General features: G+C 37.3%; 1 protein-coding gene across 1 annotated transcript in view; it reads left to right on the forward strand.

Moving 5' to 3' along the window:
- Positions 1 to 26,782, forward strand: part of LOC136825254 (uncharacterized) — a 48,322-nt gene that overhangs the window by 2,743 nt on the left and 18,797 nt on the right. Inside the window, exons 2-6 of the mRNA XM_067081309.1 lie at positions 2,289 to 2,643; positions 12,623 to 12,827; positions 14,735 to 14,827; positions 16,459 to 16,518; positions 17,229 to 17,365. Of these exons, the coding sequence (XP_066937410.1) occupies positions 2,595 to 2,643; positions 12,623 to 12,827; positions 14,735 to 14,827; positions 16,459 to 16,518; positions 17,229 to 17,365 (544 nt within the window). The 5' untranslated portion in view covers positions 2,289 to 2,594. The remainder of the gene's footprint in view (positions 1 to 2,288; positions 2,644 to 12,622; positions 12,828 to 14,734; positions 14,828 to 16,458; positions 16,519 to 17,228; positions 17,366 to 26,782) is intronic.

The following is a 26,782-nucleotide window of genomic DNA, read 5'->3' on the forward strand; positions in this document are numbered from 1 at the left end:
CTGTTCTAGTGTGGCAGAGGAACATGGGTTGCCTCTCCTATATAAGTTCTTTGTCACGGAGGGTGGTTCTGGCTGATGCCACTTATTTCACTCTGACAATGGGTTAAGGGGAGAGCCTGACTCCGCAGAGGTAGATCTCCGTCTCATCCAGCCATGTGAGCGGCTTTTTACCTGTTCCTGTTTCCCAACAGGTTGGGACGGGCTATAGGGAGAGTCTGGTGCATTCCCGGTCCACTCCTATTCCCCTATCTCGGAACCATTTCACCACTGTCCTGGAACTCTCTGTTAAGGGCCTGCCACACCGCTAACAACGTTGACTGTGGTATTTTCTGAGGGTCAGAGGAAAGGTGGGAAAATATATTCTTACCAGGTGTGACGGGCAGAGGAGACAATTTTTGTATCAGCAGGGCTGGTGAGGAAGATAGGATGCCAGGAGATGGTTCTCTGGGGACCGGTGTAGGTTTCTTCCTGTGTCTTTTTTCGTATTTTTCCCACAGAGAGGACAGCCATGACCTGTACTCTCCACAGGTGAATTCCTGGGAACATTCTTGGCCCCTACGCTTAATGCATACTGAACTGGGGTCAACAGTCACAGAAGACATGAATTTTCCACATCGCTTGTCCCTGCCCATGCAACGATGTAATTCGTGCTTCCCGTTTTCTTCCATGGTAGAGGGAAGGATGGGAACATGTCCACTCACAGTCTCGCTGCACTAAGACTTTGAACTCATAAGTCTTAAGTCTGTACTTAAGTCCCCCCACACTCGGTAAAAATCTCTGTATACACCAAAAAACACTTTTACATTCAGCAGATCTAAGGGATAAATATTACTTTCTTTTGCCTTGCTTTGGGGAGGGGAACCAAAGAGACATATTAGATACGTATTTACCAACTTGTTATCACCTCAAGAATGCATTTCGTAACAATGCTTGACTGAACCACTACACCTGATCGCGTGATCAAATAAACCAGGTGTGACTGAACAACCTCTGTTTTGTATCTACTGTCTAATCACACTCCTGTGACAGATTTTTGTGTCATACAAAAAGTTACGTGAAAATTCGCCACAGAATTGATGAATCGACACTTCAGTCATTAACGAGATCTATTACAATATAATGGGGAATTAGAAATACCCCCAAAAACGCACACATAAAGAGACTACAATGCTTAAGCAATACGTCTAGAAACGTCTGCTCGACAGCTTGGCTGAGAACGCAATGGAGGTCAGCGTGGGTCAGACAAAGGGCCATCCAGGCATAGAGGTAAAGGTTTTGATTTGAAGAGACGAGTCTAGAAACAGCCGGGCATAGCATAGCGCAAGGAATACTCCATATATGAAAGTGTGGGGGAATATTCATATCGGAACAACTTATATTTTTATGTATCTATACTTTAGACCTTCTGGTTTTATTGAATAATTTGGTATTTAAAAAGTATGATTTGATTTATTTTTATTCATAAAGTATATTTGTAGATATAAGAAAATTTCACATTATATTTCCCCTTTACAGCTACATATTTTCTTTATTTAGGGAGTTTCTAGAAGAAATCTTTTTTCTATTTTCTTAGCAAATATTAATTATTTGGCGTCGATTAATATTTTTGTTGCGACGAAAATAAAACAGATAAAGCAATCTTTCTGGTGTCGTGATAAATTTCATTTTTTTCTCCAGGTTTAGTTGGGTAGAGATTTTTTGGTAATTCTGTCGATAAGACTGATTAGATATAAGTAATATTTCTTATTATTTTCTAAATCCTTGTAATTGCCGATATTAAGAACTACTTAAAACTGACCTGTGTGCAGTGGCTTTTAGGACCTACGGAATGAGGACTGATTTCTCTTGTGAAGGAAGTGTTTGTGGCGATATTCCTCTGGAGTGACGTCGTTCTTTTGAATGTTTTCAGTCTCTTGTGAAGTCAATACCGTCCTATTCCTGCTTACTTGATAAGTATGCACGCGATCAGTGAATGAATATTATCTGCTGAGGGTTAAAGAATTTTCAAGTATTTCAAGTATTTGGTGAACGAAAACTAATCATTTTCGTCACTGCTTTATACATGTTTCTCACAATTTTGATTCTGGTGAATTAAAATGACATAAAAGGCTTGAATATATACGCATTCTTACCAAACATGACCGCATAGCCTGTTAAACACATCTATAAAAAAAACCATTGACATAGAACTGATTTCATCTCTTGAGTTAATATCTTCAGCTCGTGGTGACGAAGCACATCACTGGTGAACCCGGTTTTCATTGCTCCTTTCTTATCACACTGCGCAGGCTCTTCTTTCAAGCAGTGCCTCTGAGCCAGAGGCCGCGACGTATAAGAAACGTAGTGAAGGACTTGACGTGATTTTTGGGACAAGTTGTGTTTAATCCAGACAGTGCATTCGGAACATCTAGAGACTTCGAGTGTATAAAAATATAAGGAAAAGTATATCATATGACCGATGATTAGCTTTATTAAAGACACAGCCCTAGACAAGAACTCTTCTTACAACTGAAAGCTAATTATATTTAAAGACGTTCATCTTCCCTGTAAAGAAACATTATATATCTGAAAATACTAGAAACGCCGTCTACAGCATGGCGAAGAGAGAATCGGGCGACTATGTCCATCACCTACCTAACGCAGGTAAGTTGTTACAAAAAGACTTGTGTTTATTGTATTTTGGGGGATTCTTCTACTGTTTAGTTTAATGGTTAAACCATCACTATTTGCTAATGCATTTCAGCTTTATATAGTCCCACATTTTTGTAGAAAAAAAATTTATCTTCCATTAAAGCAAATGTCAAACTACCTCTTAGGATTTAATCTCACCACATTAAAGGTGCCTTGAATGCACTGAGTAATATGCAGGAGTTTTCAATTATTTATAATCGTCACTACGCCATTCCTCATCAGGGGTTGTTACAACAGTTACTGCCACATTTATACTTTCAATGCTGAGTGAACGCCTTGTGCAGTACACTCCCACAAAATTTAGCCACCCCATGCGCCTAATGTACGGCCAAGGCTTATCAGGAGCACATTGAGCTTCTTGCACACCATTTACCTCTCTATCTTAAAAGCACTCGTGTGCTTCCTAGGTGTTAAGATCCCTAGTGTTCAATACAGCTTTCCCTCCATGCATTCAGCATGTTCAGTTATTTCTCTCACTCTCCCACTATAAAGTTTGTAAGTCATAAACTTTTTACCAACCTATTTTCATCCATTCTCCCCACACAAAACATCCTTTCACATACGCTGACCTTGTCTCCACTTCTTTATGGGTCTCCACATTTCTCACCTTTCCGGTCCTTCTTACATCACATATGAAGCGCAGACAATAAGTTTCATCGGAACCAACTTTAGATTTTACCTGTCATTCACATTCATCATCCGCTCTTCACTTCCATAAGGACAGTTGAATCGGTAATCCTTTCATGCATTACTTGCCTTGGTTTCCATAGACACTCCAAGTCTTTCCCCATCTTCTACTCTGCTACTTTCCTTGCTTTACCTATTCTGTGACTCACCACCTCTATCGTCCTACCATTAGCAGACATAGTTACTCTCAAATGCCTATAAAAATCATCCACTTATCTCTGTTGCCAATCTATTACAGAATTCAGAATTTTCAAACCCCAATTTGGACTTCCGTATTTATATCCTTGACCTTCAGCGCTGGCAGTGTAATATAATATAGTCTAGGTTGCTACAATTGCAAAAGAAACTCAAGTGGTGGCGACAGCACTGGACTGATGAGGCTTGTCATTTCCTTGTACTTGCCTGAGGGGTTTTGATTGTATTTTATGGCAGCTTAACTTTTACACTTACTCTAAAAGGATTTTTTCCGTTTGCATTTGTTACTCGGAGGTCCATTTGTTCATTAAACTTGCTCTCTGCATTTACCTCCTGGCAGAACAAATGTTCTTATTCTCTCATAACTCCTTGCTCTCACCTTTTCTATATTTTTTTTATTGTATGGATTCTTTTTCTCTCTCACCCTCTTAACTACCATCCTCCTGTATCCCTGCACACAGTCATTTTGGTCTTGCAAATGCATCTCAAATAATCACCGTTTTCCTTCACTAAATTTCTCATTTACTCGCCCCACCAATACTGTCTTTATTTCCTCTTTCCACCTTCCTCAAACCACAGACACTTCCTGCTGACTCCTTTCATTCATTCTGGTATTTTTCCCATTCTTAATATATTACTTCAATGAATACTGTGGCCTACACCTAGCCCATTTCTCATCCATTATCTCGTTATATGCTCTCCTTACTTCCACCTTGTCAAACTCTCTCGTCTTGATTACCCTTATAAATACATTTTCATCTTTTCCTCTCCAATTGGCATTTCATTCTATCTTAACCTTTGATTTAACCATTTAATATCAAGTATTCCTCCAGCCACTCCTGATCCCACCATTAAAAACATCAATTTGCTTTTCTATCTACTCTCAATGTATATATGCGTGTGTGCATATACAGTATATATATATATATATATATATATATATATATATATATATATATATATATATATATATATATATATATATATATGTACATGTATAACATGAACACATTGTTTATATGTAATACAATATATTAAAAAGGCCGTGCACATATAAGATACTTTATGTTTTATATAAGTATACAGAGTGATTCCAGGCTTGTGCCTTTCGATGTAGTGTCATTTATTACCAATTTAGTTATTAGCAAATTGCTAGAATGTCTTTACCATATACTATGTCCTACATGTCTATACCATATACCATATTCTAAAAATGTCAGCACAGTGATTTAAACAACGGGTAAAACGACATGAATCTGAATTAAACCGGAGTATCAAATCATCTACGTGCATTTTATGTAATTCCAAAAATGTGTGTTTTGGGATATTGTTGAATTAAATATAAGTAATACGACCGAAAAACAAAAATGTAGACACTCTTTGGTAGATCCAGTGAATTAGCGCCATCGAAACAACTGCCAGGAGAGTGGTAAATGATTGCAGTCTGCATAAAAGGTGATGATGGGTTTGAATTCAGTGTAGGCAGAAAACCTTCTGATATTTTCGAGTACGTGCATTTTTATTCTAGACATCAAAAAGATACAAAAGTTACATACAAGTTTTTAAAGTATTATGTACGTTCATACAGTGGCAATTCTAATGATATTCGTCCCATTTGCTTGAAGTCTCCGGTTTTAACAAGGCATTTAAGATAACTAAATAAGAAAAAACAATCACACATACAGAACTATAGATAGACCTAAAGGATGTGTACAAAAACTCGTGTAAACCTTGCGATGAACTCTATTTGGGTGAAACAAGAAAAGACTAGACACTGATAATGAACAGCATAAAAAGTGTGAAGATATGCATAAGATAAGGGTTCATGTTAGGTGCAGCAATCATCTTATAAGTTGGAAACACGCGCAAAGTTTGTACATTCAATTAACATTTTAGAAAGCCACACCTCCTTTGGATCGAAGAATATTTGCGATATAAAATTTTACATTTTGCCTGTGTAATGGAAACGTTAAGATATGTCAATCAATTTCCCATTGACAAATGATTCAGACTTGAAGTCTGGCATTGCTTCGAAAATAAGCTTGCTAGTTGCATTCGGGGAAGGGTCTCGCTCGTCCATTGACACAAATTCTAACCGTTTGTTGGCTTCTTACTGTTACCCCAAAACATTTACTTTTCAAAATTTGTCTATTGTGTACCAATGCTCTGAAAGTGTCCTAATATACAAAAGCGGTCAGGATTATACCTTGTTGTAGCATTTTGACATTTTGCATTCAAACATCGTGTTCCTGTAATTTTACAAAGTGTATACACGCGCATATATATATATATATATATATATATATATATATATATATATATATATATATATATATACTATGTATAAACACACACACACACACACACACATATATATATATATATATATATATATATATATATTGTATATATATATGTATATATATATATATATATATATATATATATATATATATATATATATATATATATATATATATACACACATAAATTGTAGTCAAGGGCAGGAATAAGCTGGAGATTCACACTTTCTTTATTGCTTCCTATGTTTCGTGATTGATAATCACACCATCAGGGAGTTCTACGGAAACTCGAATAAATTAATAAAAGGACTGAACGGATAAAACTGAATTACGTTAAAATAAAACTGTATTACGTTAAAATATTAATCATTAAAAAACTATAAAGACTCAGATCAAAATTACGCACACTACAGCACACTTAAAAACACACACAAAGCATAAAGTCACGTCACATACGGACACATATGGTTACACAAGAGCACATTAAAAATAACATAAAATCACAAAACACTCCAAATAAATTACATTAGCAAAATTGTTTTAGAAAATTTCAAAGAGTGGAGAAATAAACTAAGACAGTAATATACAAAGAGCAGATGACGATAACCTTACAACGCATATGACAGAACCACAGTAACAGTCAAAAAATTACAAATAGTAATGAGCTATGACACGAACAATAGAATAGAGGCAGTTTGAGTGTTTTATGAGGGAACCCGTAGTTTGATATTTAAAGATTCAAGTATTTGAAGATTTTGTTGGTTCTGTGCTTGGCTAATAACTTTAAAATCTTCGTAATTTATATGAGTTTGGACTTGGTGGCATTATTTCTTATACTGGATAGCTCTGGATTGGACAGTCGGCATCCAGTTCTGTAACTCAACCCCTTATGAGAGTCGGCTCCGACCCTTAGAAGCCGCCCGGTAGAACCGACATTTGTTCCCAGACTACATCTGGGACAAGTATATTCATAAACAACACCAGACGACATCAAAGGGCAAAGCGGATCTTTAAACCTGAAGAGCGAGCCGATTGTTTTGGGATGAACCTTGATGTCAATACCCCAAAAAGTGCTTTTGAATGGCTCTAATGAAATCCCTTCTAAAGCTATCGTCATGTAAAAATGGGAAAACGGCGTATATAGGGAGTTTTGGGACATTAAAGTTCACTGTGGGGCTGAATGATTGTTCAGCAGTCTGCAAAGAATTCTATAAGAAGTTTTGTTATTACTGAAGTAATGCTGAAAGAAAAGGATTTCTTCATGGAATAGGCCCAACTAGAAGTGAGCGTTAAAGTGTGCTCTAGTGTATGAAATTTTGAACTGTGAGCGTTAAAGTGTGCTCTAGTGTATGAAATTTTGAACTGTGAGCGTTAAAGTGTGCTCTAGTGTATGAAATTTTTGAACTGTGAGCGTTAAAGTGTGCTCTAGTGTATGAAATTTTGAACTGTGAGCGTTAAAGTGTGCTCTAGTGTATGAAATTTTGAACTGTGAGCGTTAAAGTGTGCTCTAGTGTATGAAATTTTGAACTGTGAGCGTTAAAGTGTGCTCTAGTGTATGAAATTTTGAACTGTGAGCGTTAAAGTGTGCTCTAGTGTATGAAATTTTGAACTGTGAGCGATTTGTGCTCTAGTGTATGAAATTTTGAACTGTGAGCGTTAAAGTGTGCTCTAGTGTATGAAATTTTGAACTGTGAGCGTTAAAGTGTGCTCTAGTGTATGAAATTTTGAACTGTGAGCGTTAATGATTTTTTAATGATTAATATTTCATCATAATTCTGTTTCAGCCGTTACGTCCTTTTATAAATTTATTCGATTTTCCGTAGAATTCCCTGATGGTGTGATTATGAATCACTAAACATAGGAAGCAATACAATAAGTGTGAATCCTCAGCGTATTCCTGCCCTTGACTACAATTTATATATATATATATATATATATATATATATATATATATATATATATATATATATATATATATATATATACATACATATACATACATACATATGCACACACATACATAAACATATATGTATGTGTGTGTGTATTCACATCCATAAAGCCGCAAATATCACTAAATATCCAATTCACTAAACATCAGGAATAACTTACACCCAAGGGGGATTGCAATTGATAAGTGCTTCGTCACCGGTGGGATTCGAACTGTTACCGGGTTTAAAAACAACGACAGACAGTGACTTTGCCCATTGAGCCAATTTTCTCAATATCCAAAAGCGGTCGGATTATAACTTTCCTTGTAATTTTTCCTTTTGGCATTTTGTACATAAACATCGCATTCACAAATATTATGACAGAAATATCGTTTAATAGCTCTTTGTTGGGTGAGTCGGTAGAGCTGCAGACTGGCACTCGCTGGGCCGGAGTTCGATTCCCCGGCCGGCTGATGCAGAGTTAGAGGAATTTATTTCCGGTGATAGAAATTCATTTCTCGGTATAATGTGGTTCGGATTCCACAATAAGCTGTAGGTTCCGTTGCTAGGTAACCAATTGGTTCTTAGCCGCGTAAAACAAGTCTAATCCTTCGGGCCAGCCCTCTCTAGGAGAGCTGTTAATCAGCTCAGTGGTCTGGTAAAACTAAGGTATACTTATTATCGTTTAATATCCAGTTCACTAGAGCTCGAGAATAACGCACACCCAAGGGGAATTATTAATGGAATGGAATGGAATATAGCGTTTAGGGCAAAGTCCAAGGGCTGGGACCTATGAGATCATTCAGCGCTGGAAGGGAAATTGAGAGTGAGAGGGTCTGAAAGGTGTAACAGGAAGGAAACCTCAAAGCAGTTGAATGTGAAACAATTGCTGGGAGAGGGTGGATAGCAAGATGGAAGAAAGACACTATGAATGGACGCACAGTAAAAGGAGTGAAAAGGGTTGCAGCTAGGGGACGAAGGGATGCTGCAAAGAACCTTTAGTGAAGCCTACAGTACACCGAGTGAGGTGCACTGACGGCACTAGCCCCCTACGGAGGCGAATTATTAATTGAATGAATGCTAGGCTGAGCCATCTAAGTCACTATCTTTCGTCGTTTCTAAACTAGGCAGCAACGACTCGAATCCTGTCAGTGACGAAGCACTTATCAATTATAATATCCCTTGGGTGTAAGTTGTTCCCGAGGTGTAGTGAACTGGATATTACACTATATTTGTGGCTTAATATTTGTAAATGTAAAAAAAAAGTCATGCAAGTATAGGATATATATATATATATATATATATATATATATATATATATATATATATATATATATATATATATATATTACACACATATACAATATATAATACATACATACATATATATATTTCCAGTATACATTCTTTTTTCCTTTGGAGAAACATAAGATGCGAAGGCAATTTAAACGAAAACAAAAGTAACTGACTTATCTATCTCTTACTCTCCAGTGGGTGGGGTAGAGCCAGCAACCCCACCCCTCCCTGTTGCTACATTACTGATTACCTGATGTGGTTATCCGAATTTTCAAGAGTAAACAACACAGCGGAAGAAATAAGCCCCTGAATTCAATGTTGTTCGGAAAAATAAATTAAGAAAACACAGGTCAAAGCTAATAAGTCATAAAATAAAATACAAATAAGAAAAAAACGATAACGAATCTTCATATGCATATCCAAAGTATATAACACACACATATATGTGTGTGTATATATATATATATACATATATATATATATATATATATATATATATATATATATATATATATATAAATATATGTATATATATATATATATATATATATATATATATATATATATATATATATATATATATATACATACACACACACACACAGCATATGCAGTAAATATGACTTCAAGATAAGAACACACATGGTGAGTAACATTAAAATCCACGAAGCTATAGAAATGAAAAGGGACCTTATCTTATCTTCCCAGGGCCAGGAATAGGCAAGAGAGTGGCAATCAGAAAAGAGCAGAGACGATTTCGTAAGAAAGAGAACGCCATTTACAGCAGATTTCTAACCGACTTGTTACGTAAAATTTTAACAAGGGTTTATGCAAGTCGTGGCCTTTGATAATTTCGTCAGTTTCGAATCTGATAATAATGAAATAGAACATAGAATTAGGCCAACGGCCAAGCTCTGGGACCTATGAAGTCATTCAGCGCTGAAAGGGAAATTGCCAGTAAGAGGGTTTGAAAGGTGTAACAGGAGGAATATCTCAGTTTCACTTTGAATCAATTGTTAGAAGAGGGTGGAAAGTAAGAGGGAAGAAAGAAATATGAATGGAGGTAAAGTAAAATGAATGAAAGGGGTTGCAGCTAGGAGCTGAAGGGACGCTGCAAAGAACCTTAAATAATGATAATGCCTACAGTGCACCACAAGAGGAGCACTGAAGCCATTACTCCCCAACGGGGTTTTCGATTCTGAGGTACTATGAAATTTACCTTTTTAACTGGGGAGCAAAATCGTATCCCAAAAGAATGATGGCGATACAAGAGAGTCGTGAGGCAAGCCCAGACCTTGGGGGCGCTACTTACCATCTATCTGTTCGATCATCTCGATCAGCATCCATTTTTCTTATACATACTGGGAAAGAAATGGCCCAATAAAATTCTGTCGTGACAGGTATATTAAAGCGAAAACGAATGGGTGAAGTTTCATGACCTACCCGAAAAGGGTGAGCCACCAAGGCTGAAGTTTTCACGACGTCTTTTTCAAAGGTTGGTCAAAGACCTGTTATCACGGAGAAAGACGTCGTGGAGACTTCCAAGGCGATAACAGGTCTTCGACCGACATTTGAAAAAGACGTCGTGAAAACTTCAGCCTTGGTGGCTGAAGTTTCCACGGCGTCTTTTTCAAAGGTCGGTCAAAGACCTGTTATCACTCCGTGAGATTTCAAGAGCCAATAGCATTTAGATCCAGTGGATAAGATTGTTCATCAAGAGATAAGAAAATTTAATGAAATGTTTTCAAAAAGTCTTCTGCGATCAAAAGATTATTAGATTCATGAGGTGAGATTAATCTAGATCCAGTAATAATCAGTAATTGGACACCTTTAATCCTTGCATAGTTTACTAAGAATCCTTACCTGCTTATATATTAAATCAATAGCATTTTTTTATTTAATGATCAGCCAACTGTGCGGCACTTTCTGTCCTTAAAATATACCTCTGAAAAGCAGAACAAAAAATAGACTGACGATTCTTGCTTCACAAGGCATGCCAAAAACGTGATGTATTCAGCGTCACTCTCTGAAAAGGAAAGCACACATTTTGTCCCTGAATTATATATTAGTGTGAGAAGTGTAGCAGTTTCTTAAACGGGGTTTTGCCCGATACAAGATTAAATAATTAAAGAGCAGAACACATGGAAACGGGACTGAATGCGCAGTGTAATGGAATGGAATACAGAGTTTGGGCCAAGGCCAAGCTCTGGGACCTATGAGGTCATTCAGCGCTGGAAAGGAAACTGAGAGTAGTCAGGTTTGAAAGGTGCAACAGGAGGGAAACCTCGCAGTTGCACTATGAAATAATTGTTAGGAGAGGGTGGATAACCAGATGGAATTAAGATAATATGAATGGAGGTACAGTAAGAGGAACGAAAGAGGTTGTAGCTAGGGGCCCAAGGGGCGGTGCAAAGAACCTTTAGTAATGCCTACTGTGCACCCCATGAGGTGCACTGACCGCACTAACCCCCTACGGGATGTGAGGTGCATAAGAACTCCACTTGAGATATATAATGATAAAAATGAAAGCAATCCTATCACTACCAAGCGATGGACTTAAGTGTAGAAATACTTTTCATCGCGGGGGTAAGAAGGGGGTGAGGGGTGGGGGAATGGAGTCAGGCACTTGTCACCTTTGTTCTCCATCTCTTCAACTTTATCGAATTGTAATCAAACGCATATTAGGCCTTTGATGTCCTACTTGCAATGAAATATAAAATTTAGACCAAAGGACGAGAACAAAAGCTGAAACTGAAAGTAAATAGGTTTCACAGGTGTAACAAGAGACCCTCGCAGTTGCACTATGAAAAAACTGTTAGGAGAGGGTGGAAAGTAAGATGGAAGAAAGAGAATATGAACGGAGGTACAGTAAAGGAATGAAAGGGGTTGCAGCTAGGGACCGAAGGGGTGCAGCAAAGAAAGTAATGACGGAACTACTCCCTTGCGGAATTGATGTCCTCCTTTCGTACCACAGAGCGCAAGGAGTTATAGAAAGATAACGATTTAAATTTAAGGGCTTCTCAAAATAAATCTGGTGGCCAAGGCAATATGAGTTTTATTCATTCCGTGCGAGGAAAATCCCCCGCACATTATGCTACGACGCAAGATAAGCATTCTGCTGTTTTTTAACAATTGCGTCATAGAAATTGAGACACTTATCAACATCTCCGATAGAGACCATCCTGGATTAAAACACGCCTGGACGCATTAAATCCATCTTATTCAACTTTCTGATAAGTAAATCTTTATGAAGGTACTCATAAGCCTTTCATAATCGCTTTTTGATAACCAACCGGTAAAACCGGTTAACACGTCCCATGACGATTTGCAACATCAACGTCAGCACTTTACCTTCACTCCTCCCATGAGCATTCTGCACGCACAACCAAAATATTTCAGTCGGAATCCTGGATATATTTCAGTCGAATTTCTGCGTGATGGGATGTTGTAGGTTTCTTAACGAGTTTTGTATTCCCAGATTTTGTTTGGTAAAAATTTATAATGTCTATTTTTCGACAGCCAGGCCAACCGTCCTCCCGCAGTTCACCTGGGTGGAAGCGGTCTGGATGACGATAGTGAGCGTGAGCTACCTACTTGGATGGTGCATTGGCGTCAGCGTCCTCGTCGAAACATTTACTGAAGAAGAGCCTCCGGATGACCAGGGTTCCTACGTCTTCTATTTCTTGTTGCCGCACATTGCAGCTGGACTCAAGAACCTGCAGTAGTGAGTCTTTTCAAACTGTTGCTTTCATATAGATGATCTTTGCGAAGATGAACGATTTTATCAGCTGAGCCCCAATTAACATTGCACGAATGGAAAAGCTGTCTAGAGTAAAAGATAGATAAAAGTGCTTGACGACGGGTCTTCCAGAGAAATATCAAAGCTTTTGATTGAAGGTAATAATGATGTCAACAAAAGTGAGTGTGGACATTCTTAACTAGATCTCTGTCGTAGATTCAACTGAAATGAGCTCATTCTTGATATTACGACCTGGAATGCAGTACTACCAGTTCTTCCATTTAATACTCTCCCGCTTTACTAAGGGTAAGGTCTCCTGTGCCTCAGATTGCCTTTTGTAAACCAAATGAGCAGCCCATTTTATCCATTCGCTAGTTTCTGTCTTCATAGTGGGAATAAATTTTGATTATCGTAATTTTCATGCTTAGGTCGAAAAGACTTAGCCATTTATGATTATATCGCTAAAGTTACTGACTTCACAAGATATATAGATCTCATAGCTTGTATTTTAAAACACTTCTACAGATTTCACTGACAAATTCACTCTGAGTTATCAAGATAACTGAAAAAGGGCCAAGGTTAATCTGAAATATTTTTAAGCGACTAGATCATTTAAGGTGTCAAAAAAGTAGTTATGAAAATACAAATACCAATTATTGAGTGTAATACACCTTCATATACCAAATGTTAGACTATTCCTTGGAAAAGCCTTCAGACCAAAATATAACATACCCACCCATCACCAACCAACCAGTAAGGAAAATTATTAAAAGCCTTACTGATGCTACACTAGAAAGCTTATAAGCAACGCAGAAACCTAGAAACCGTCCAAACACTTTAAATTTCTCACTTTCAGTCTTTATAACAGCTTGTGAACGAAAACTCCCTTTCCTGTTTTTTCCAACAAATGATTGGCACCTAAAAGCCAAGGATCATGCCAGCGGGAAGTATTCTTCCTTAAGTAGCCTTCCCTACAGGAACCCTTCAGTCATTTGTCAACAAGCAAAATTTCTTTGAGTTAAAATGTAAATAAAATGCTGCGAAACGATGTTGATTATGAAAATGACCAAACTTACTGGCAAAAACACTTACATGAAAACAGGTTCACTTCCTTCCACACACACACACACACACACACATATTTAATAGATCATTAAATATATATATATATATATATACCAAATGTGTATATATATATATATATATATATATATATATATATATATATATATATATATATATAAACACTCCCTTTCCTTTTTTTTCCAACAAAGCTTGGAGGAAAGTGGGCATTTGGAAGGAAGGATGTGTAACTTTGAGTTAAAATGATAAAACAAGTTTCGCATAATGCAATAAAGGAATACAGAATATATATATATATATATATATATATATATATATATATATATATATATATATATATATATATATATATATATATATATATATATATATATATATATATATATATATATTATATTTATGACCGTAATGTTCTAAATTGCTTTGGGTAAAACACAATACAAAGCACAGGAAACTTCTAATGCCACAAGCGAAAAAACTAAGTATTGTTTTAAATTACTTTAAACACCTGTCAAAATCCCAAAAGCTTTTACTTACTTCTGTTTATGTTACTTAACGATAATAAGAAAACATTAAAGTAAATAAAAGCATTATGGCATTTGGACAGGCGCTTCAAGGAATTTTCAAGCACGCCTGCGAGCATGTGTGAGATTTACGTATATTCCTGAAATGGATTTGTTTTCCAGAGATTGTTTTAAATTCGTTGTCCATTCTTAGTAGCTACAGGATATTATTCACAGTTTGCAGTGCAGGTTTTTTTTTTTTTTTTTTTTTTAGATTATCAGATACAAGTATTTTCTATCCAACAGCCACTATCGAGAAACCAAAAACGATGAAAACGAAAGAGGGCCGATGGGATGGCTGATGGTTACCCTCTTCTTCCCGATTTCACCTATTTACAGGTAAGTTCAATTCGTAACAACAAGAGAACTCTGCAAGCTTAAAAAACTCTAGGCTCTGAAATCTGTTTTCCTCCAGTGTACTTCATTTCCTCTCCCGCTTTTATTCTAAACCTGTCGGCCTCTCAGTCAATCAACTAACTACTATCCACTTCAGGGACCGCAAGTCATCGTCTTTCTCAAATATCTTTCAAACTAATTATTTGATCGAAATGGTACTTTGACACAGTGCACAAGACACCTCCCGCTAATTTTTGGTAATGTAGTGCATTGTCAAACGGTTTTAGTTAAGGCATTTACTCTTAGCTTATATGGTGTTGCCAAGCATCGCCAAACTATACATTCTAACGTCCTTTATCCCCATCCCGTCCCTCCCTCTCCATTCCCCTCCCCATCCCTCCCTCAACCCACTTTCCTGGCCTCCCCACCCGTCCCCCTCTGCCCTGTCTAGGGGGACAGCGGACATTCGACTGCGTTGATTAGTCCTGCTGACTCATGCAACTTTGCCTTTAAAAGTCAAGAGTAAATGTCTTAACTAAAACCATTTGACAACGCACCATATTACCAAAAATTAGCGGGAGGTGTCTTGTACACTGTGTTAAAGTACCACTTCGATCAAACAATTAGTTTGAAAGATATTTGAGAAAAACGATGACTCACGGTCCCTGAAATGGATAGTAGGCTCCTGTTTTATCCCACACAAGCCGAAGTCAAAGCTAGGGTACTCAATTAAGAGCTGACCTTGGCACTGGTACCTCTGTAAAGCCTTATCTTCATGCGTGTATCTGCCTCTCTGTTAACTGGATACCTCAAGAAGAGACAAATGGTATAGGATGAAACTTGGTCGGGGGTATCCGCTAGGCGACCTTTTCAAGATACTGTATTACCTTTTGGAATAAATCATTCTCCAGTGGGGATGGTTTCTCTGGCAGCAAGTTATCAAGTCTGAGTCAAATTCACCCGAAAATGAATGATATGGAGAAGTCCAACCTAATAAATATATCTGCCAAGTTTCATCAAGTTAGGTTCAACTGTTCTGGAGGTACCTTGCTAACGCTCCACTCACGCAAACACAGGTGAAAACAGGACCTTCCTCAAAAATATATCGCTTGTGTTTTACGAGGAAGCAGACAACAATTTACAGAATTATAAGGTTTTGTATGACTAGCGTTTGATAAGAGCTAATGATCAATCCTTCTTTAGAATATTTTTAATATTCCTTGAGCATGAAGAGACAGTACTCAAAAAATGCCTCGTCTGTACGTATATCCGTCTGTCAATATGTTAATAACTATGTTTTATATGGCAGTTCACGTGCGTTTACAGTAGTTTTTTTTTTTAAATAAATTAATATCTTTGTCTTCCATGATTTGGGTCTGGACACCTAGCCCCGTTCTCTCTCTCTCTCTATGTCTCCTGTCTCTTTTTCCTTGCCTCTCATTTCCGATCATTTTCAACAAACAAAAATCTCGCCCCAAGGTTTTGCCTGTCTGTCTGCCTGTCTATCTAGCAGGTGTCTGAATTTCATGAAATTGAGTGCATAAAAATGTGGCAAATTATTGCAAAAGTTTATTGTCAGCATTTTTGCTATTTAATTTCATCCTGTCTAATCATTCATTTTCTTTCCAAATCAGGATTTTTAGGGCGTGGAAATTCGGCTTGGCAGAGAAGGACGACTGGGAGAATGGCGCTCGGTAAGTGTCTCCTTTGTCACCACAAGGAACCTATTGTTCCGCTGAGTCCACAAGGCCACATCAAACCTCTTATCCTCAATACCTTACTCTTCTCCTCAGGTGGCCTCGTATCGCCCCTCAGGCTGCCTCCTCCCACTTTCATTATTTGTAAATCGGTAGTCCTCGGATTATTGATGTCTCTTTCGTCCTACTTCCAAGCTTTGGAATTCTCTTCTTGCTTTATTTTTCCAACATCCTGCTTCTTTCCCCTTTCCTTCAACTTGTTTTCTTCAGGTCTGAGTTTTAGAAGGATCTAGAGTAGCCCGTCCCACTGACCTTTGCACTCGAAATAAGTAAAGAACTAAGACCTTCATGACCCTTCTTTTGTTTCGAATGACTTGCCTCTAGAGATGTTCATAACAACGAGGTCATTTATTTTTGGAAATGGAATCAAGTTCCCTTGTTGTATATGCGGGTATTCTAATTTCATATGAGAGTGCAAGTTTGAAACATCATCTGCTCTGCAGTTTGTGAGGTTTTCGTGGAATTCAGTGGGAAAAGAGCAAATTCATTAAGTGGAGACACATTTTGATGCTCCTTATTTACCAAATAGTTATAACAGTCAAAACTAGTTTTATATTTACAAAAAAAAATAAGATCCCAGTGAAATACTTCTAACTAGGCTACAGAACCAAGAAGAGTGACCTTGACCTGGTTTCTCTCTCCTGCAGATACGTAGACGAAATGGTGACTGTCGGAGTCCTCAGGCTCTTTGACGTCTTCCTGGGCGACCTTCCAATGTTGTCACTTCTGGTCAGAGACGATGTTTTGGCCCGTGCGAAGGATTGGTCAGATATGTTTCTACATCGTAAGTCTTTCTGTTTACATATATTTCAGAATAAGTTCACTTTTCGTACGGCCGTCAAGAGGCAGTATACCATACCAGTCACAGGTTAACGATAATTCATTCAGCTTTATTCAGGACTATTTCTTTGCGAGATTTTCCATTTCTGTCAAGAAGTTGTATACCGATGGCAGGAGAACAATATCGTCTACAGCTTTCTTTAGCTGCATTAATCCATACCTTTATATGTGCTCCACAACTTTGTATGTACTCACTGCTGTTGAATGAAGCAGTACATGAAGATTTAAACAGAGATCACACCTTTACAAGTATATATGCTTGCAAAGGATTGAGTAAAAAGGACCTCATTGAAACTGGATGGTACCTAGCAGAGTTATTTATTAAAAAAAATTACAAGACTTCCCGGACTAACAGTCCTCATTATCAAGTATCCATAGAATGACTGGACACATAGCCCAGCTGTATTTATATCTGTGACCTTGGCCTTTCTCTGCCGGCTGCTCCTTCCAGGTGTTCATTTTCCATGTGGTTTCTTGTGTTTATACGTTTCTTTTCTATTGTAGAGTATAAGATTTTTCTTGATAGGCTGTCTTCAAATCCGTTTCCAATTTTACCTGCCATTACATTGTTAGCACATGTTATGAAGGCATTCTCTACTATCAGTCCGGTCATTTTGTTTTGTGTTCCTGTACAAAAAATTCATATTTTCTCAATTTACTTTATGGTCTTTTCCCAACAGTGCTTGGCAACTGCTGACGTCTGATTATAGTACCTTATGTTTTGTTAGACCTTATGTTTTGTTGTGTTGCTTGCTTCATTCTTTCCAAGATTTGCTGCTCTCGCCGAAGTAATGATCTTCACAGAGTAGACACCCTGCCCTATGTACCCCCTCTTACCTCTCCCCCCCTCTACCAACTTTTTTTTTTCTAACTATTTTATTCCTAATGGTGTTTTTGTAACTGCCTATCAATTTGAAATTATCTAGCTTCCTGTTGCTGGGTGTAATATTGTTGTTGCCCGGGACTGTTATTAATTTCTTCCTTTTCAAATGTTCCTTTTCTATCCCTTCCTTCTCCCAAAATAGTTTTCTTGCCTTAATGTGTGCTTCTTTCCACCAATAATTAGGGTATCCTAATCTCCTAAAACTCTCCCTTAGGTGTTCCAGCTCTTCATCCAAGATTTGGGACTGCAAATCCTATAAGCCCTGATGGCCAACCCTGTCATTACTCCCAGTTTAATTTCTTTCTTATGACTGGAGAACATATGTATGTATGAATTGGAGTGTGTCTTCTTCGTGTGTACCTTAAATTTAAAACTTTCCCCTTCCCTCTTAACAGTACGTCCAAGAAAGGGATTTCTCCCTCCTTCTCTTCTTCTATTGTGAACTTGATTTGTTCATTAGTTTATTTATGTTTTCAAGGAACTTGTGTAATTCTTCCCTTTCTCCCTTATAAATAATCAGGATGTCATCCACGTATCTTACCCATCTGATGATATTTAAGTTTCCTTTATTTAATTTATAAAATTGTTGTTAACGGCCCTCAGCGTCAATGTGTTTACGTGGGGCGAAAACCATTAAATCCTAAAAAAGAAATGGCTTGGCTATGGGCTCGAGTCTTTCACCGATTTTGGCTAACGTTTTTATAAAATGGTTTGGAACGGAAGAGGTGGGTAGATTAAATAAAGGGAACTTAAAATGGGTAAGATACGTGGATGACGTCTTGATTATTTATATGGGAGAAAGGAAGAATTACACAAGTTCCTTGAAAACATACATAAACTAAATGAACAAATCAAGTTCACAATAGAAGCAGAGACAGAGGGAGAAATCCCTTTCTTGGACGTACTGGTAGAGAGGGAAGGGGAAAGTTTAAAATTTAATGTATACACGAAGAAGACACACTCCAATTCATACATACATATGTTCTCCAGTCATAAGAAAGAAATTAAACTGGGATTAATGACAGAGTTGCCCATCAGGGCTTACAGGATTTGCAGTCCCAAATTCTTGGATGAAGAGTTGGAATACCTGAGGGAGAGTTTTAGGAGATTATGATACCCTAAGTATTGGTGGGAACGGGCACACATTATGGTAAGAAAATCTATTTTGGGGAGAAGGAAGGATAGAAAAGGAACATATGAAAGGGAAGAAATTAATAACAGTCCCAGACAACAACACTATTACACCCAGCAACAGGAAGCTAGATAATTTCAAATTGATAGACAGTTATAAAAACACCATTAGGAATAAAATAGTTAGAAAAAAAAAACGCTGGTAGAGGGGGAAGAGGTAATGGGGGCGGTTATTGGCAGCATGTCTAGGCTGTGAAGAGGATTACTTCGGCGAAAGCGGCAAATCTTGGAAAGAACAAAGCAAGCAACATATACAACGCATAAGGTACTATAATCAGACGTCAGCAGTCGCCAAGCACTGTTGGGAAAAAGACCATAAAACAGATTGGGAAAAAATGAATCTTTTGTAAAGGAACACAAGCAAAAAAGCCAGACTAATTGTTGAAAATGCCTTCATAACAATGTAATGGCAAGCAACACTGGAAACGGATTTGAAGACAGCCTATCGAGAAAAATCATATACTCTGCAATATAAAGAAACGTATAAACACAAGAAACTACATGGAAAATAAACACCTGGAAGGAGCGGCTGGCAGAGAAAGGCCAAGGTCATGAGGGCAGGGCCACACAGGAGAAGAAAGGTAATGCCCCTACACAAATATGCAGTAAATACAGCTGGAATACGTGTCCAGTCATTCTTCGGATACTTGATAATGAGGACTGTTAGTCCTGGAAATCTTGTAATTTTTTTAAATAAATAACTCCACTAGATACCATCCAGTTTCAATGCGGTCCTGTTAGTAATTGTATTAATGCGCAGAACAATTGTATATACACACACACACACACACACACACACACATATATATATATATATATATATATATATATATATATATATATATATATATATATATACATTATATATATATAAAGGTCCAGAGCAAATCAACTATGCAACCCTTCAACTGCAGAAAATAGATAAGAGGAAAACTCGATCCCCCCTTTTTCGAAAAGTCGATTTTTCGAGATTTCTTACATCAAGAACATTTCTTGATGGACTCTATCTCGTAACACATCAATGTTTCACGTTGCTGCCTTGATTTTCATGAAATATGACATTTCATCGTTACTACAGTAGAATGAAAGAATCTTGATCATACATGTACAACAATTCTGGATGATAATAAATTTATTTAACAGATAAGAAAACCAGTAGGAATAACTTCGAAATCCTGGAGAAATGGCATAACTGAAGACCTAGACCAGATGGTTTGTTAGGAAGAAAGAGCACAGGACAGAAGAAACTGACTTCAGAGAAATCATTTCACGTTTAACCTCTTAATGGAAAATCTGATTTTGCAACGTCGGGGTGATGTCAATGACAGTAAGACTCTGCGGCTTTTATGTCTAAATAACTTGGTTTTATTCTAATGTCGACGAGACTATATTGTAGAGCAAACAGTGGACTTGCAAAGCTGTACAATGAAAAACACAGGATGTTCTTGCCCTTTCATCTGAAATGTATGAATTTATGACTGCTATTTCATATTTGCGGTATTTAGTTACAGTATCAATAGCTTGTGATACACGTAAAAAAAATATCAGGTAGAATACACTAGAAAGCTTTCTTTTTCAGTGTAATCTTGCACTAGAAAGCTTTCTTTTTCAGTGTAATCTTGCACTAGAAAGCTTTCTTTTTCAGTGTAATCTTGCACTAGAAAGCTTTCTTTTTCAGTGTAATCTTGCACTAGAAAGCTTTCTTTTTCAGTGTAATCTTGCACTAGAAAGCTTTCTTTTTCAGTGTAATCTTGCACTAGAAAGCTTTTTTTTCAGTGTAATCTTGCACTAGAAAGCTTTCTTTTTTAGTGTAATCTTGCACTAGAAAGCTTTCTTTTCAGTGTAATCTTGCACTAGAAAGCTTTCTTTTTCAGTGTAATCTTGCACTAGAAAGCTTTCTTTTTCAGTGTAATCTTGCACTAGAAAGCTTTCTTTTCAGTGTAATCTTGTACTAGAAAGCTTTCTTTTTCAGTGTAATCTTGCACTGGAAAACTTTCTTTTCAGTGTAATTTTGCACTAGAAAGCTTTCTTTTTCAGTGTAATCTTGCACTAGAAAGCTTTCTTTTCAGTGTAATCTTGCACTGGAAAGCTTTCTTTTTCAGTGTAATCTTGCACTAGAAAGCTTTCTTTTTCAGTGTAATCTTGCACTAGAAAGCTTTCTTTTTCAGTGTAATCTTGCACTAGAAAGCTTTCTTTTTCAGTGTAATCTTGCACTAGAAAGCTTTCTTTTTCAGTGTAATCTTGCACTGGAAAGCTTTCTTTTTCAGTGTAATCTTGTACTAGAAAGCTTTCTTTTTCAGTGTAATCTTGCACTGAAAGCTTTCTTTTCAGTGTAATCTTGCACTGAAAGCTTTCTTTTTCAGTGTAATCTTGCACTAGAAAGCTTTCTTTTTCAGTGTAATCTTGCACTAGAAAGCTTTCTTTTTCAGTGTAATCTTGCACTAGAAAGCTTTCTTTTTCAGTGTAATCTCCATAAATGGCCATTTGTAGTGTTTTGTATGATTAAAAAATTACTTCCGACATTGAACAGGCAAAAAGGAAGGCAGGAAGAAAGACCGAGGGCATAACTAGGACGGTGGCTCTCAACGCATCATTTAATTTTTTTATCCAATCACTTAGTAGTTCCCCAAGTACTTATATCATTTAAGAGCTCTTTCAAGTACACTGGGAAGCTCCCGTTTTCTTTATGGATATCTGAGCAGAAGGGATTAGCCGGTGTAAGGTTTCACTTGGATTCTTTCTTGACACGGGTTCCAGTTCTTGAAATATTCTCTCAAGCCTCTCGTGGACGTGGGAAAAATTGTTGTCTCCTCCCAGATGACTGTTTTTAAAGACGATATTCGTTTATCTTCAGAAGAAAAGACGGGGACGCCGCTGGTTCACAGCTGAGCAAATTTGACCCACTTACAGAAGGCGTTATCTCTCGTCTCAAGAATGTCATTGGTTCACACTGATAAGAAATGAACCAGATATGTGGGGCAATGAAAAGTAAGAAGAAACCTTCAGTTGTTTTGGATGCCTTCCATCCTTGTCTGCGCCTTTCCTTACATCAGCATTAACCTGCTACATAAGATGGCATAATTCGGCTTCAGTTCTCCTGATTTCCCCACCATCAAAAAAGTGCGATTCTTCCTGGGTATATTAACTGCTTGAATTTTCTTGGAGCGCATAACACAGATGTCCCCCAGGCCTGCTTCAGCTGCCTGTGCACCAAGGCTCTGGTCATCGTTTGCTATCAAGAAAGATAACATTTCAAAAGCTATCATAATCTTGGATTTTCTAAAAGATAAAAAAAAAAACTTCATTACACGAGGTTTTATCAGTTATTTATTCTTCCAGCAATCTGTTCTTCGTTATTTGAGTCATTTGTTCTAGATCTTGAGCCCGAAGCTTTATCATCTTAATATTATTCCTCTCAGGGAGCTGACCTCTCTCTTTCACTTAATGCATTCAACTACTGCGTCGGTAATCTGGCCATGACATTTGGACATGAGGGCTTTTGACATGCAGCAGCACTTTGCAGTAAGAAACATGGCCCTAACTTTACTTGGGTCTTCGAATACCTGTGATGCAATTATATGCATACAAAATGTTTGAAAAATAACAATTGCTATCATAATCTTGGATAACAATTGCTATCATAATCTTGGATTTTCTAAAAGATAAAAAAAAACTTCATTACACGAGGTTTTATTAGTTACTTATCCGTCCAGCAATCTGTTCTTCGTTATTTGAGTCACTTGTTCTAGATCTATTAATCATATCAGTTGCATTTCATGATTTTTAAATAAGCACAAACTCTTCCTTAATTGGTTGTTGTACTTCATTTCAAATACATGTAAACAATACCCTTCCTGTCATCGCAAAAAAAATTCTCAATACTGTAACTCTCAACCATGACTTCAAATGGTGTGGGTCTCGTTTTTGTTTGTTTCCTTTTTTTTGCCTCGCCCCCATCCGTCTGCATTGTTTATATATTCCAGGCCCCTTCCCTTGAACATTTTATCTAACATTATAACCTATAGCTATAAAGCATGAACCAAATGTTGTGTATCTGTAATCTGTTATACTTCACTGCCTCAGGTGAGTGTATGGATAGATACTGATCCTTTTTTCACTGTAGTTTACGCACTGTAATATACTTTCTTATTATGCACTGTACTATACTCCAGTTGTAACAGCCAACGTCCACAGATAACTGACTGACATGATGAGTTACATCATAATCCACACCACCAATTATCAATCTATTTTCTTATCCGCTTTTGTTCCATACTTTATCATTATTCAAACCGTTTTAGCATCATACAAACAATTTCGATAGAAAACATAGAGAAAAGATTATTATTCCAAAGTCAACTTAGATTTTACTCTCACTACACTTCGCAGGCCATAACTGCATAAAAAATGTTTGTGTATATTATCTTCCTTAGTGATTTATTTGTCCACTTTTAGGCAGCAGTGCAAGACAAATCACAAAATTAACTACAGAAACTCCTTTTTCCAATTTTTGCAACTTTTCTCCGTGACAAATGACACCACGTCATCCAAATGCATTAGTTAATCCATTCTTATACATTTCCATTATTCATCATCTATTTTTGCCACCGTTCTATTCTGACCAGTAAGTATGTAACAAAATCAGTGAAAGATTAGATTACGACCAGTGACCTTGCTCTGTTTACTTCTTAGTCAGTTTTCACTTATTTTGCAGCTGATGCGGCATGTTGGCAAATGTACAGTAACTCCTGTTCCTATAATTCGAAATCCACGTATATCATACATACGAATATTTGTGAATGTTTTATCCACTTCATAAAACTCGATATAATAATAATAAATAATAATAATAATAATAATAATAATAATAATAATAATAATAATAATAATAAATTCAACTGCTCTAGGTAGGCTACGAATTCAACATGATGCTCGTTAGCATGTTGCACACAAATTTAGATTTCTAATGTTGTACATAATGTTCCACTTTCAAACGTAGTAATGTAATGGAATAAAGTGCGATCTCTCACAAAGTCCTGACTCAGTTAACCCCAGTGTGAAGTGTTAACTTACACAGACCGCATCGGATTCAAGTTATCTTGGCACCGATGCGCCGACATCGTTATAATTTTCCGCACATAAGGCACGAAATATTGGTTTAATAACCCAAAAACTGTGATAAACATTAAAAGTCCTGCAGAATTCGTTGAGCTATCAATGGAGTCATGATCAGCATTTATTACCAGGTTTTATTAGCAGTCGAAATAACTGCAGATTGAAAATTACCGCTACTCTGACAATCTATGCTACTGATCGTCTTCAGTCGCTTGGCTATACGGGGTGGGGTGGGGTGGGATGAGGTGTGGCGGGTGGGAGGGGTGTGGCGGGTGAGGGGGGGAGAAAGAATGATTACTTGGGTGCAAAAAGACAAGCTTATTTCCTAAGCAAAAGTGATTGTGTTGACTTGCGCCCCTTTGCTATCTTGTGGCGCTCTCCTTCGGGGCCTTTTCACCCAGTTTAATAAGGACCGCTAACTTACAAAATACTGATCTTCAACTAAAACCACAGTGTTGTCAACTTTAATTAAGAACGTCAAGGCTGCAAACTTAATCATTTATCACATTATCTCCCAAAGATAATTTAATGACTTCAGACGTTACTTGATATTCAATAAAAAATGTGCAATTTACATAATAGCACTACTAAACTTCAGCTATGTTAACGGCTTAGGTCGAACTCCCGTTGAAGTAGAAAATTTTGCCCCAATTGCTAGGCCCTTGTGACCTGTTGATCCATTACACATAATACTGTATCAAGACCTGACAGCCATGATTTTCTGTGCTTCTAATCTCCAACGCATACTCAACTAGTTCTAGTTCGATTTATCGCAAACCCAACGACCGGCTTAAACTTTCTGGCGCTGTCTACCGCAACAACACTTATCAGTAGTCACAAGTGCCGAGCTGTCACCACCACATCCAACAATGACAGCTATCAATCTTTTTGATAACATCGCAGGATCCGTTAATGTGGCTCTTTCTTGCTTCTTCTAGGTATTGAGTCCATACACATTACACATCTTTGTCACAGGGACTTATCATTAATTCTCATTGAAACATAATCCAAATGCTTTGAAGATGAGTCAAATTGATCAAATATCTACTTCAGTCCAAGTCTAAATTAACAATTATTCCTTTTTTTGCCGTTTCGATCATGCAGCAGATGATTACGTCTTGAAGACATATCCCTGCCGAATAAAAATCTCCCTTCAACGGAGCAAAGCTGAATTTCGATACATCAGCTAGACCATTCGTCACATGACTAGGCAATAGGCTGTATGTTTTATTTTTTTATCATCCCTCTTCTGATAGAGCTTTATAAAAACTGTCGTTTTTCCTTGTCTTGCAAATGTCACTACCCAAATAAATTCATGGACAATACTTGGACGAGTGACACAGCCAAGATATGCCAGATGCGGACATCCACAAAGCAGTGCTAGAAACCTCATCCTGCCGTCCTGAAATATGTTAGAAACGGAATGCCAACATCATCTAGAATATATCACGAAATATATCACGAATGAGGAAAACCTGCTGGATGAGTGAGTAGTGTGGCATATACAATTTCAATGCCATATCTCTAAAGTATTTACAATTCAAAATTGAAAATAACGTGAACATGACAATGATAACAAACAAACGGTATCAAACAAGTCAAAAGCACTTTGCACAAACATAGTGAAATCGAGAAACTCGGAAAGGAAATGAAAATGAATACAAGAAAATACTGAAGAAGACCCTATAAAAGTCACATCTCTAAAAATATACTTCCAATACTCTGCTCCCTTTGCCCTTAAAAACACTAGGAAGAATTTTAGAAACCAAAAGAAAATGGGTATTAAAATTCAACACACAATTACTTTGACAATCGTTGTCTTTACCACTAGGGGCACAGTTAACTTGCTGGCATCGGGCTCTGCACAATGAACAAGTATTTGCTTCCATAATTCTGAACAATTATGACAGATATCACTGCACCCTATTACCAGCAATGAGTGCCGGGCTAATACCGCCACTCGCTAAATGAAAACTGCACCTTTCTATCCAGGATTAATAGATGTAGAATCTGGTGAACGCAGCTGCTGCAGACCACAGCAGCTGTACCGAATTGTCAAATCTCCTGCTCTCTGGGGGACCAATATTTAACCTATTAGGATCCGCGACCGCACTCGCAGATCGACAAGCGCAATCGTCAACAGGAGGGACCCTATGTCTTGACTAATGGGTA

Source organism: Macrobrachium rosenbergii, chromosome 37 (assembly GCF_040412425.1).
Source record: "Macrobrachium rosenbergii isolate ZJJX-2024 chromosome 37, ASM4041242v1, whole genome shotgun sequence".
Lineage (NCBI taxonomy): Eukaryota > Metazoa > Arthropoda > Malacostraca > Decapoda > Palaemonidae > Macrobrachium > Macrobrachium rosenbergii.